We start from the raw sequence: 12,297 nt of genomic DNA, 5'->3' as shown, positions 1-12,297 counted from the left end.
CTTTGCTTTTATGAGAGATGCAGCTTGAGCCTTTGAGGAATCCCCACATTCACAAGCTTGAGGAATTTTTACAAACTGGGCAGATCCTTGTAACCAGCACTTAGGTCAAGAAACAAGATTATTCGCGCCTCAGAAGTCCCTTCATGCTTCTTGTCACTATCACCCTGACACTGCCCCATCCCACCCCCATTAACACTGTCCCAACTTCTACTAGTGTAGGTTGGTTTTGCCTGATTTTGAGCTTCATAGAAGCAGAGTCGTAAGATAGGTACACTTTCTTTTCTTTTTAATTGTGGTAAAATATACATGTTATAAAATTTACCATTTTAACTACTTTTAAATGTATACCTCTGTGGCATTAAGTACCTTCATATTGTTGTGCACCACTGTCCAGCCACAGAATTTTTTCGTCTTTCTAGACTGAGAATCCATACCCATTTAACTCTAACTTCCCATTTTTCCCCTCCCCCTAGCCTCTGGCAAACACCATTCTACTTTCTGTCTCTGTGTATTTGACTACTCTAGGTAACTCACATAAGTGAAATCATACAGTCTTTGTCCTTTTGTGGGCTGGCTTAGTTCACTTAGCATAATATCTTCAGTGTGATCCATATTATAGCATATCAAAATTTCCTTTCCTTTTAAGGCTGAATAACATTCCTCTTTATGTATATATCATATTTTGTTTATCTAGTCATCCATCGATGGACACCTGGGTCGCTTCTGCCTTTTGGCTGTTGTGAATAATGCTGCCGTGAACACGGGTGTACAAATAGCGGTCAAGCCTCTGCTTTCATTTCTCTTGTGTATATACCTGGAAAGGGAATTGTTGGATCATATAGTAATTTTATGTTTAACTTTTTAAGGAATAACCCACTGGTTTCCACGCTGGTGGCACTGTTTTTCATTCCCACAGGATAGTTACATTCTTTTCCTCAACGTTATATGTGTGAGATTCATGTACCTTGCGGTGGAGTTGTAGGTTCTTTATTCTCGTTGCTGTGTAGCATCCCCTTATGTAAATGCACCACAACGTTCTTAGCCGTTCTACTCTTGATGGGCATTTGGGTAATTCCCAGTTTGGGGCCACTCCAAGTAGTCCTATTATTGCAACACATTGCACAATTAGGTCTTAAGGTTCTGTCACTTTGTTTAGTTGTTTTATTTTAGTACTTTACGGAAAGGAAAGTGGTTACATTGAACATATTATTTGTACAGCTGACAGAACTTTCTGATTGTATCACTTTGTAATCTGTAGTATCACCAAGTGACAGAATATCCACCCCAAGTTGGCGTAAGAGAAGGGACTTGTTGGGGCACATAGCTGGAAAGTTTAGGTTTCTGGCTTCAAGCATGGCTTGCTCCACGGCTCAGACAATTTCATTCACACTCAGCTCTGCTCCAAACTGTGTTCGTTCCATCGTATTTAACAAGTGTCTGGAAATTAGGCAATGTTTCCATAAAAGTGAACAAAGGAAAATCCAGAGAAACAGCAAGGAATTACAGGGATCTCTGGCAGCTACTTTTAAAGTTAATTTTATTCTTATCAAAATAGTGTATTTAGATTATTTGAAAAGTTAAGTAGTGCTACCAGGCTTATGAAAAATGTAGAGATCCGCCTCGCCCCCACCCTTCAGTCTGCCTCCTGAGAGAACTGCCGCAACTTGCCGCGCTCGCTCTTTTCATAATGTTCTCCGTATTTCACAAGGATGCATCTGTATTGTTCTCCTCTCTTTATCAATTGTGGACATTGTATACTGACTTCCTGTTATGGAACCTGAGAACTCAACTTATATTCTAACTCATTTTTCCATTCCCCAACTTACCAAAATAGTTATATCACTGTTAGAGTGTGATTTTTTGTTAAATCAATATTCAGTGTTCATATGAGTCTGATTCTGTACTTATTTGTTTCCTCTAGCTACTGTGACAAATTCCCACAAACTTAGGGTCTTAAAACGACACACATTTTTTATCTTAGAGTTCTGGGGTTCAGAAGTCTGAAATGGGTCTCGCGGGGCTGCCTTCAAGGCTGCGTTCTCTCGGGCGGCTCGGGGGGCAATCTGCTCCTTCTCTCTTGCGGCGTCAAGGGGCTGCCTGTGTTCCCTGGCTCCGGGCCGCATCCCTATGACCTCTGCTTCCATCATGTCTCCTTCTCTGACTCTGACTCTCATGCTTTCCTCTTCTTCCTTATAAATTGGACCCACAGAGATATTCCGGAACCATCTCTTCATCTCAATACCCTTAATTTAATCACACCAGCAAAGTCCCTTTTGCCATGTAAGGCAATACATTCACACATTCTGGGGATCTTGTCCTCTTTAGAGGAGTCATTATTCTGCCTACCAATCCATCTCTCTCTATTTTTTCTTCTCCTTCCTCATCTTCATCTCCTCCTCCTCACCAGCAGTTGTCTTCCCCTTCCTTTATAACTTTGTGTTTCTCCTGCAGTAAATAATTACTTTGTTCTTCCTCTTCCTAGATTTTACATAGCCATCATGAGTCCTTTCCATTATCTCCAGTACAACTGTAAAACATCTGTTTGTACTTTCCACATTATCAAACATGTCAGATAACCTAGAATTTTTTTTTCTCTTGGAGCCTCTCCCCGAGCCCGCCCTCCATTTTTCTGTTTCACATTGGACTGTGTGCTCTCTATGTCTGCTGCATGGCTGTTTTCTTGGGATTTCCCTTCACCATCATTATCATCATCCTGGTAATTGCCTTCACATGTCTCCATGCACTGCTCTTTCTTTGATCTCATGCATTTCTCTTAAATGGTTTGCTTCATTGTTTACGAACATATCCTCCAGTAGTTTCTTCATAAAAAGTGGACAGGTGGAGTCACTGGTCGTCATGTCACCTGTGAGGGCACCTGCACAGTGCTTGTCCTTATCAGAAGTGATCTTAGTTATGTCCTTACTGAGTTTTCCCGACTTAAACGGACTCCATAGATGGGTCTTTCTGTCTCGTCCACCACTCTATCTCTCACACCTGGAACAGGGACTGCTGAATAAAACTGCGTGAAATGAATGATAATAGCTACTGAGAGAGTGAAAATGTTAATGTGGTCTAACTTTCACTGGATTACACATGCACAAACACACCCACCTTTTTTGAAAGTTTCCCTTAACCTTGCACACCTTTCAGGACTATATAAATAGTTGAATGCTCAGGGAGAGCGATGGTCACTTTCGCCCTTGCCTTCGGGTTTCTTGTATTCCTTTGAGAAGCCTTGAGTGTAGAGGGGGAAAAATGAGAAAGTATTGGATTGGGAGATCTGTCCCTTGAATTTTGTCTGAGTCATCAGAACCCTTGTGTGTGACTCCCATGAGCCCATCTGTCCTGGGTCCACATGCCTGCTGGGGCTGTGGGCCCGCCCCTCCAGCCATGGCCTCACAGCAGCTCTGGAGCTTATTTTGTTTGTCCTGTAGGTCGCCTTGCTTTGCAGAATTCCACATCTAGGTTACTGCTCAGGTGTGGTATGGAGACCCTGGTAATTAGGTTTCTGTGACTTAGAGACACTTCTGGGGCTCTGGCTATAAAAAGCCATTCCCCCTGAAAACGGGACAGAAGCGTATGCATACGCTTAGGTTAGCAGTATTGCCGAGAGAGGAAGCATGGAATGAGAAATGAAACGATTAGACTGCTCTTTGCTTTTTCTAAGCTGAGTGCAATGAAATCAGAACCAAAATGTTTAAAACTGGTTAATAATGCTGAGGATCCTACAGAAATTGACCCTTGTCTTTCTGGCAGGGTTTCCTGAGCAGCACCCTTGATTTGGGGCTGCATTATTCTTTGTTGTGGAAGCTGTCTTGTGCGTTGCAGGATATTGGGCAACATCCCTGGCCTCTACCCACTAGATGCCAGTAGCAGCGACCTCTCCTCCCCAGTGTGACAACCAAAAATGTCTCCAGGCATTGCCAACTCTGGTTGAGAACCGGTACTATAGATAATACATGGAAGGAGCCAGCCTTAAGGCCACTGGATTTGTTCGAAATCCATATTGCCACCATTAATGTGACAGTGGTGTTCCTTTCCTATAAGAATAGAAGGCTTCTTAACTTCAGCCTTTCTGCGTATATGTCTTCTCAGTCATACCAAAGTAGTTTAAACCACTGTCCTCCCCATTCCCCCACCCCCCACCCACACGTAGCACCCTACTCTAATGTAACACTGGGTTCTTCCTCTGCACACATGTGTGAGCCCTAGTCCGTGCTGTGTGCTTTCCAGCCACTGGGGGCCTTCTGGGTCTTCATGTGGTACCTGAACATGTCCCCGTGCTCCACTTTCTTGGAGGCCACTCTCTGAGGTCATTGTTCTGACACTGGTTAGCTAACACAGCAGAGAGCTGTAATTAGGAAAAGGAGGCTGAGTCTCTGTAGTTGGTGGTTTCAGCAATGTAGGGAGGGTCATTCATTCATTTTCAGCAGATATTTACTGAATACTTAGGTGGGCTATTCGTGACGCTAGATAGAAACACAACACAGTTAGCTCCTTGGAGCCTACGCTCTTGTAGGAGAAGACAGACAATAAACAAATAAATATAGAATACGTCAAGTGATGGTAAGTGCTGAGAAGAGAAATACATCAGGATGAGAAGAAGGAAACACTTGGTATGGGGAGGCTTGCAATTTCAAAGAGCGTGGTCAGGGAGGACGTAAAAGAAGTTCAGGAGGAGGATGTTTGGACGTCTCGGGAAAAGAGTTCCAGGCAAGGGGAGCAGCAAGTGCAAAGGCCATGAGGTAGGAATGGCTGATATAGGTGAAGAGCAGCAAGGAGTGAGGGGGAGAGCTGCAGGGGAGTAGGCTGTGCTGGTGGGAGGTGGGCGTGTTCATGTCATGTGGAGCTTTGTAGGCATGGTAAGAATTCTTCAGTCTTTTATCCCACAAAATTTCAAACATATTCTAGAAGGGACTGGCCCCATGGGGGTAGTGGTTGAGTTCTGTGCACTCTGCTGTGGCAGCCCAGGTTTGCGGGTTCAGATCCTGGGCGTGGACCTACACCACTCATCAGCCGTGCTGTGGCGACGACCCACTTGCAAACTGGAGGAAGAGTGGCATGGACGTTAGCTCAGGGCCAATCTTCCTTACCAATAAAAAAAAAAAAAAAAACACCAAAACATATACTAGAGAGAACAGTGTAATGAACCCTTTATCTACCCTTCACCTGCGTTTCATAAATAGTTTCTCATGGACAGTTTTCTTTTATATACATTATATCTTACTCTCCCTCCCCAGCTTAATTTGTAACAAAACTTAGACATTGTATTTATTTATTTATTAAAGATTGGCATCTGAGCCAACAACTGTTGCCAATCTTTCTTCTTTTCTTCTTCTTCTTCTCCCCAAAGCCCCCCAGTACATAGTTGTATATTCTACTTGTAGGTCCCTCTGGTTGTGCCATGTGGGACGCCACCTCAGCATGGCCAGGTGAGTGGCACCATGTCTGTGCCTGGGATCCGAACTGGCGAAACCCTGGGCCACCGAAGCAGAGCATGTGAAATTAACCACTTGGCCACAGGGCCATCACTGGCATTTTATTTTATCTGTGAATATTTTTGTATGTATCTTTAAAATATAGGAGACTAAAAATGATCCTGATTCCAATATCATACTTAGAAGTAATTGATTAGTATTATCATATACCCAGTCAGTGTGTGTGTGTATGTATATTACACTGATTATTTTCTAAGTGTTTGATTATGTATTTGATATCAGGACCCAAGAAAAGTTCATATGTTGCAATTAGTTGATCTGTCTCTTAAGTCTTTTTTAATCTTTACATTCTCTTTCCATCTTTTTTTTCCCTCCCCCTTGAAAATTTTTAAGAGCCCGGGTCATTTGTTCTGGCCTTCTCAGTCTAGATTTCCTGGTCACATCTCTGTGATATTGTTTACCATGTTCCCTTGTCCCTGTGTGTCCTGTAAATTGCTACTTTGGTGCAGAGGCTTAGTTGTAACCAGGGTGATGTGGCTTTTCACATCACTACTACATGTGTGTTGCATCAAGAGGCACATGATACCCAGTGATCTCTTTGTGACATCAGCAGTCACTGATGGTCCTGGCCTAGATCCGTTGATTCTTTAGGGTTTGAAAAATGGTGATATTCTAATTCTGTCATCCCTTCTTTATTTACCAGTTGGAATACTTCTCTAAGGAGAATTATTTCCCCATCTACGAGATGGATTTCATAGGGAAATCAGGATAAGTGCTTGATGTTTTTCTTTAACCAGTTTTCATCATTAATGGGGTGGTTCCCTAGCGTCTTCCAAAGGTGAACTGGGCTTCCTTCCTTCTTTCCTTCCTTCCTTCCTTATCTTCTTGAACTCATGGCTTTAAACATTGGATATGTTTTAATACATTACCGTTGTCACTCCTTTTTTTTTTTTTTTTTTTTTGAGCAAGATTAGCCGTGAGCTAACAACTGCTAGTCCTCCTCTTTTTGCTGAGGAAGCCTGGCCCTGAGCTAACATCCGTGCCCATCTTCCTCTACTTCATATGTGGCACGCCTACCACAGCATGGTGTGCCAAGCGGTGCCATGTCCACACCCAGGATCCGAACCAGTGAACCCCAGGCCGCTGAGATGCGGAATGTGTGAACTTAACCACTGAGCAACCGGGCCAGCCCCTTGTCACTCCTATTGATGCTCGATTATCCCATTTTTTTCAGCCAAGTTTGCTAGGTATTTGGTTTTACTTGAAGTGAGGGGGAAACTCTTGGAGCATTTTGAACAGAGGAGTGGTGTATTCTGGAAAAGGTCATTCTGGAGTTCGTGTGGCCAACAAAGTGTAGAGGGTGTAGAAAAGAAATTACAATAATGTGCATGTCTTGACATGGTGTATCTTGGATCAGGGTGGTTTAGGTGAAAAGAATAGTGGGGTTCTGGATATTTTACATTGAAAAGAAGCTTCTTTTGGGGGAAGGGTTGGGTGGGAGAGCAAAGTTGATCCCTCCCCCTTTGTGTTCCATTGTATCTTTATTATTTCTTGTTGTTATGCTTTTATATTAATTAAACAATTACTTGTTTACATTTCTGTCTGCCTCCCTATGGCCACTAACCAATAGCTATATTCCTAGTGTGGATTTGTTGCCTCTAAAAGGGAGGAGGTTGGTTAGTTCTGTGAGCCCACACAGAGGAAGTTGGTACCTAGTTGACATTAACAGATACCCCAGAGCAAGATGGCCGGTTAGGGCTTAGGCAAGCGTTCTGGGAATATTGTATGCACCTCCTGTAGCCCGCATGCACCTTTGTAGAATTAGAAACAGGCTACCCTCTAGGTGGGTGCACAGCTGAGTGTGACTTTGTGAAAATGAGAAAAAATGGGGTGGGAGCAGCCCAGAGGCGTGGTGCAGGCTTGGCAAAGTAGAAAGCAGGCTGACTTTCAGCCTTCACTTCCCTCCTTGCCCAGCACCCTTGTGCAGGGCACAACCTGAACAACTGCACACAACATCCCTGCATAGGAAGGCCTCTGGGATAGGAGTAAACACAAAGAATTTAATTCCAGCACTGCCACCAACTGTGTGCCCACAGTTTCTTCATCTGTGAAAAGATGGAGTTTGACTTTCTAGCCTTTTAAATATAATTGAGCACAGTTTCCACCACAGATTGGCTGTGTGTATGTCGACTTGCAGTGCTTGGAAATTAGAAATCTTGCTCCAGTAGAATTTTGATTTGTTCTAGTATTTCTTCTCAACAAACCAGTTGTTGCCAGATTTTAAAACGTTTTCAAATGCTTTAGAGGAAGTGAGTCAGATGCGTTCTTCATCCACGACAATGGGAGTACACTTAGTCCCAAGTTATGAATACTGTGAAAAATTGTGCTCTTTGAATAAATACAGGATGAAACTTTCAGGCTTCCAAAATATATGTTCTCGCTTTCCTTCCTTATTCATAGTTGATTGCTTTTGTAAAGTGTGCAGCACTGCGCCGTTCTTAAAAATCAGCTTTCAAGAATAAAATTGCAAGCTCCTCTCGCTTGTGTTTCCAGTAGGTGCCTTCCCATTGTAAGGTTTTTGCCTGTTCACGCAAGTCTTTGCTTCACAACAAAGTTCAACTTCCCCCAAATTAACGCAGTTAGTTTATTCCTCTTTCTGATGATTGCCATATATAGAAAAAAAAATCCGATTATTTTCCTTCGACACCATTCCTCATGTCTTGCTTGTGGAACATGAGTGGTTTTGTTAACTCCACCAAGGAAAGAGTAAGCGGAGCGTCCTCAAAGTGGCCGAATTCCATGCGAGAGCATTGCTGGGAGGTGGAGAAGAGTTGAGATTTGCTGCGACGAACTCTTTTACAAGTATGATGCTGTTGCTTTATTTTTTTTTTTTCCAGTCTGCATGGTGAAAAGGACTTTTCATTTCACTGAGGTGAAAACTGGGTCTGTGAGTGGAGCGACTTAAAAAAAAAAAATCAGAAACCAATTACTTGATATGCAGAGCTGGAAGCCTCATTCCCCTAACGAAATCAGTGCAGTGTGCACTGCCGTTAACCTGAGCAAGGCGGCTGACATCTCTTGATTACGGCTAGAGGTGGAAGGACCCAAACTTGCAGGATCCCCCTCCCCCTCGAGAGATTGTTAGTCCAGTCCTTTATAGAGGTTCGTTTTGGCTTTCTGTCATCGCCGGGACGCTGGCAGAGAATGTGTGTCATGGTTACAATAGAGTGTGCTAACATATAACAACCATGAAAGCCCAGCGGGAAAGGCTACAGATTCCAGGGCTGACCTTGGAGTAAGTATTGTCTGTCTTTAATATTTTAATGCTTTCTGCATGGCACTCGCTTTCCTGCGACCAATAGCTATTTAGCATTTGTTTGTACTGCCAGCCTCAGAGCACTGCAGTGTGAGGTAGAGGAACATGTCTTAAATGCATGGCATTTGGTTTCAGCTAATGCGGAAACCCAGACCCAGCGTTTTGCATCGCAGTCAGAGGAAAGCATTGCTGCATATTTAAAGTTACTAAACCTCAGCGCTGGAAACATCTTAACAGCTCGTTGTGAAAGAATGTATCAGCAGGCCATGGTGTGTCTTTTCTTTTCTCCTTCTCTCTTACTGTTTGTTTATCCCCATGCTGCCTTTTTCTAAAGAAAGGCCTCTGTCTGCATTGAATAATAGAAGACATTGCAATGGATTAGAGTGCAAGAGCAGGGTTATTTGTGACATTCATTAGATGTGATCTATGTTTTATCTGTGCAACCGAATATTAATGAGCTGTAGGACATTGGAATCCTCTCTGCAGAGTCTCCAGCCACTGCATGCCGTGTGTTTACCTAGTGGAGCTCCGTGTTTGCTTAGCTGGCTTTTTTTTTTTTTTTAACCCATTAATTCATTTGACTGCCTTCTGATTTGATGCAGCCACGTGAAAATGTCCACTTCTAATTTGTGGCGCAGAAGTTAAACATCTGCGCTGCAGGAAGTGTCAGCAAATTTTTATTTTAAATCTGTTAGTCAAAGATGCAGAAGCTGTGAGTTAGTCTGTGCTGGCACGCTTAAAATAATAGCCAGTAAAATAGAAATCTGGAAGAAAAACGTAAATAGGCCTTTTTCGAACTCACAATATAGATAGGTGATTACATTTTAATTGAAATCCGTGCAATCCCAGTCATCTCGTGCTGGACTCCTTCCAGGAAGAGACTGCAGGAAGAGAGCTGTGCCCAGTTCCTAGGAGTCATTCTTCCTCTTGAATCCTGTAGGTGCGTCATGCAAGAGAAATTACTTCCTTAATTAATAAATTAATAAAAACAGGACATTTTTGAAGTATTTTGGATACTTTTCTAATGAGTCCTTGCTCTCAAATTGTATACTGATTTTATACTAACGAGTTCTCCCGTATGAAAAGTTAGCGGGCTTTGACAACCTTCTTGCTCGATGCGGCATTTTTCATAATAGAGCTATAATCAGTATTTACCCATCACCCTGATGTTGTGCCCCTGTCTCCACCCTAACATTCAGCTCTCACCATCTGTGTGGAATATTTTAATGGCATGCTCTCATTCTTCTACTTAACCCTCTTTTCTCTAGCGTTCTGGAAATGCACAGCTAACATGCCCACAGCTCTGTTCAAGATCCAGGAGCATTAACCTCCAGCTTTGCTTTCGCCTCTGTTTCTGGTCATGCTACTTCCTTCTTGTGTTCTTTGGGCTGAGTACATGTCATTTCACATTACATGTGTCATTTCACGTTACATATATCATTTCACTTTACGCCTTTTCTTTCTTTCATTTTTAGCATCTTGTCCCCATTAAGAGGAGACACTTCAAAGTAACTTTTTAAAATACAAACTCCGTTGTATCAAATGTTCTATTTATAATATAAGAGACTGAAGTATGCCGTAAGTTTTATGACTTTGTCAAGGATGATGCAGGGCATACGGGTCAGCTAAACATGGGGGTTCCCTGGATTTTGTTTTGGGCTCAGGCCACACCCCTCAGTCTCGCCTCTACCCTGGGAAATGTTAATGCACATTTAAAACAGATCACTCCTCCACTTGAGGAGCTTGAGACAGTACAGCAGAGGATCACTCTTAAATGTCATTGTAGTGTTAGCGTGAAATTTACTTGGAGAATTTTGAATTTTACTTGGAGCATGGAATGTAAAATTACTCTTAGGTAGACATAGTCAACTTTACATTCATTCATGAGAAAGCTAATTCTGCAGTCTTTGAGTAAATTCAGTTTCTAACCACTGCAATGTTATAATGGAAAGTCTTATCAGTGATTGTATTAAAAGCAGATTTAATGTACTTAATTTAAATTATTTAGACACCTTAGACCAGATGTGTAGAACAGTTTTTGGAGGTTCTCTCATGAGACATTACTGTTTTTCTTTCAAGAGAGTTTATTCCATAGGTACTGCAGCCACAGACTATTACACTGTCATGCTCTATACTCTGTAGGGGCAATTCAGAATTTTCCATCTGACTTATCAATAACATGAGGCAGTTTCTGACTCCTGCTTCAGAAATTGAAATCCTGGATGTGAGACACCAAATATATAAGTATTTCAGAGATTATTAGGTTACTAGTTTATTTAGAAATTTATGACATATAGATAGTTTGTGTGGCGTTCCAATTTCTGGAAAAGAAAGTAGGTTGTTTTCTCCCCTCCTTTTTTCAGTTTGGGTATAGAATTATGTTCCTAGGTACTTGGTAGCACACCTCGTATGTGTCTCAGCTTGGAGACGTGGAGTGGTGTCAGTGCCTACGCATGCCGCCTATTTTAGGACTGGAAGGGGCAGATAAGACTGGACTGAGATACCACGATGGCTGTGTCATGGGCATTCCTGAGAGCTTTCCAATGAGCTGTTAAGTTAGAGTACAGCAGCTTTTGAATGTGCTCTGAATATATAAGGAAACCAATTCCTTTACTTTACCAAGTACTTACACCAAGCCAGAGAATGGTTTTAGAAGGTATAAAACTTTACTCTCGAAATATTTTATTAAATAAATTGGAGCATTTTGAGCAATATTTTTACGCTGAAATTTAAGACAAATGCAGCCAAGTCTCAATTACTCATATAATGGAAACAAGGATGGAATTGAGAATTTGATAAGCCCAAATTTGATTTTAGCCACTGTTAGCATTTCTCTGTTCTGTTCAGTGACAGGCACAGCCAGCTTGAATCAGCCAATATGCAGCTCTGTTTCAAGACCCCTATTCTCTAATGAGGAAAACATGCGGTGGTGTAGAGCCGTGGTCTAATGGAGAGGCAGAAGAATATTCTTTAAGAAACTCATCGCACCGTAGCAGGAGTTTCTAGTGCTTGCTTCAGCCTAAGAGCTGGTACCAGAATACCTAGCTAATTCTTATTTTGATTTTGCCATGTAAAAATAATTGGGAATTAACTGGTATTAGCTTCATACTTTGATAGATCTATTGGCAAAATTTTTATACATGAGATATCTGACAAATTTAGGTTTCCTTTATCCCTTAAAAGAGAAGAGACATGAGGCCAAAAGGGAAGGAGATAAAGGGACTGGATGCCAGCTTCCCACCCTATGATGAATATTTGAGAGTTGGCTGTGAATACGCTTGGTGATTTCAATGGGTGGTGGGGCCGGGGATCCAATGGCCCATTGACAGCTGAATTTGAAAAAACCTCTTCGGAAATGAAAATAATTTACAGCTATGTGTAAGAAATTTTAAAGTTATCTGTTATAAATATAAGCGTAAGAACACCTTTTACCGTTGCTCCTGAGGATTGCAGAAAATGCTGCTGGGTGCTTTTCACTGCAAAGTACTTAAAAACATATCTTCCTATTTGGGAATGTTTGTTGCTTTGCTTTTTAAAAACTGC

General features: G+C 42.0%; 1 protein-coding gene across 11 annotated transcripts in view; it reads left to right on the top strand.

The window, feature by feature from the left end:
• The window catches only part of MAST4 (microtubule associated serine/threonine kinase family member 4), a 575,525-nt gene that overhangs the window by 348,346 nt on the left and 214,882 nt on the right, over nucleotides 1-12,297 (top strand). For 2 of the 11 annotated variants that reach the window (XM_070519568.1, XM_070519564.1), the window contains exon 1: nucleotides 8,672-8,733. The exons of the other annotated variants lie outside the window; for them this stretch is intronic. In XM_070519568.1, the coding sequence (XP_070375669.1) occupies nucleotides 8,687-8,733 (47 nt within the window). In that variant the 5' untranslated portion in view covers nucleotides 8,672-8,686. Of the gene's footprint in view, nucleotides 1-8,671; nucleotides 8,734-12,297 lie in introns of those variants that run through there. 11 annotated transcript variants of the gene reach the window in all.

This window comes from Equus asinus, chromosome 10 (genome assembly GCF_041296235.1).
Source record: "Equus asinus isolate D_3611 breed Donkey chromosome 10, EquAss-T2T_v2, whole genome shotgun sequence".
NCBI classification, from domain to species: domain Eukaryota; kingdom Metazoa; phylum Chordata; class Mammalia; order Perissodactyla; family Equidae; genus Equus; species Equus asinus.
The sequence above is the reverse complement of the archived record's forward strand: the minus strand, read 5'-3'. Positions and strand labels throughout refer to the sequence as shown.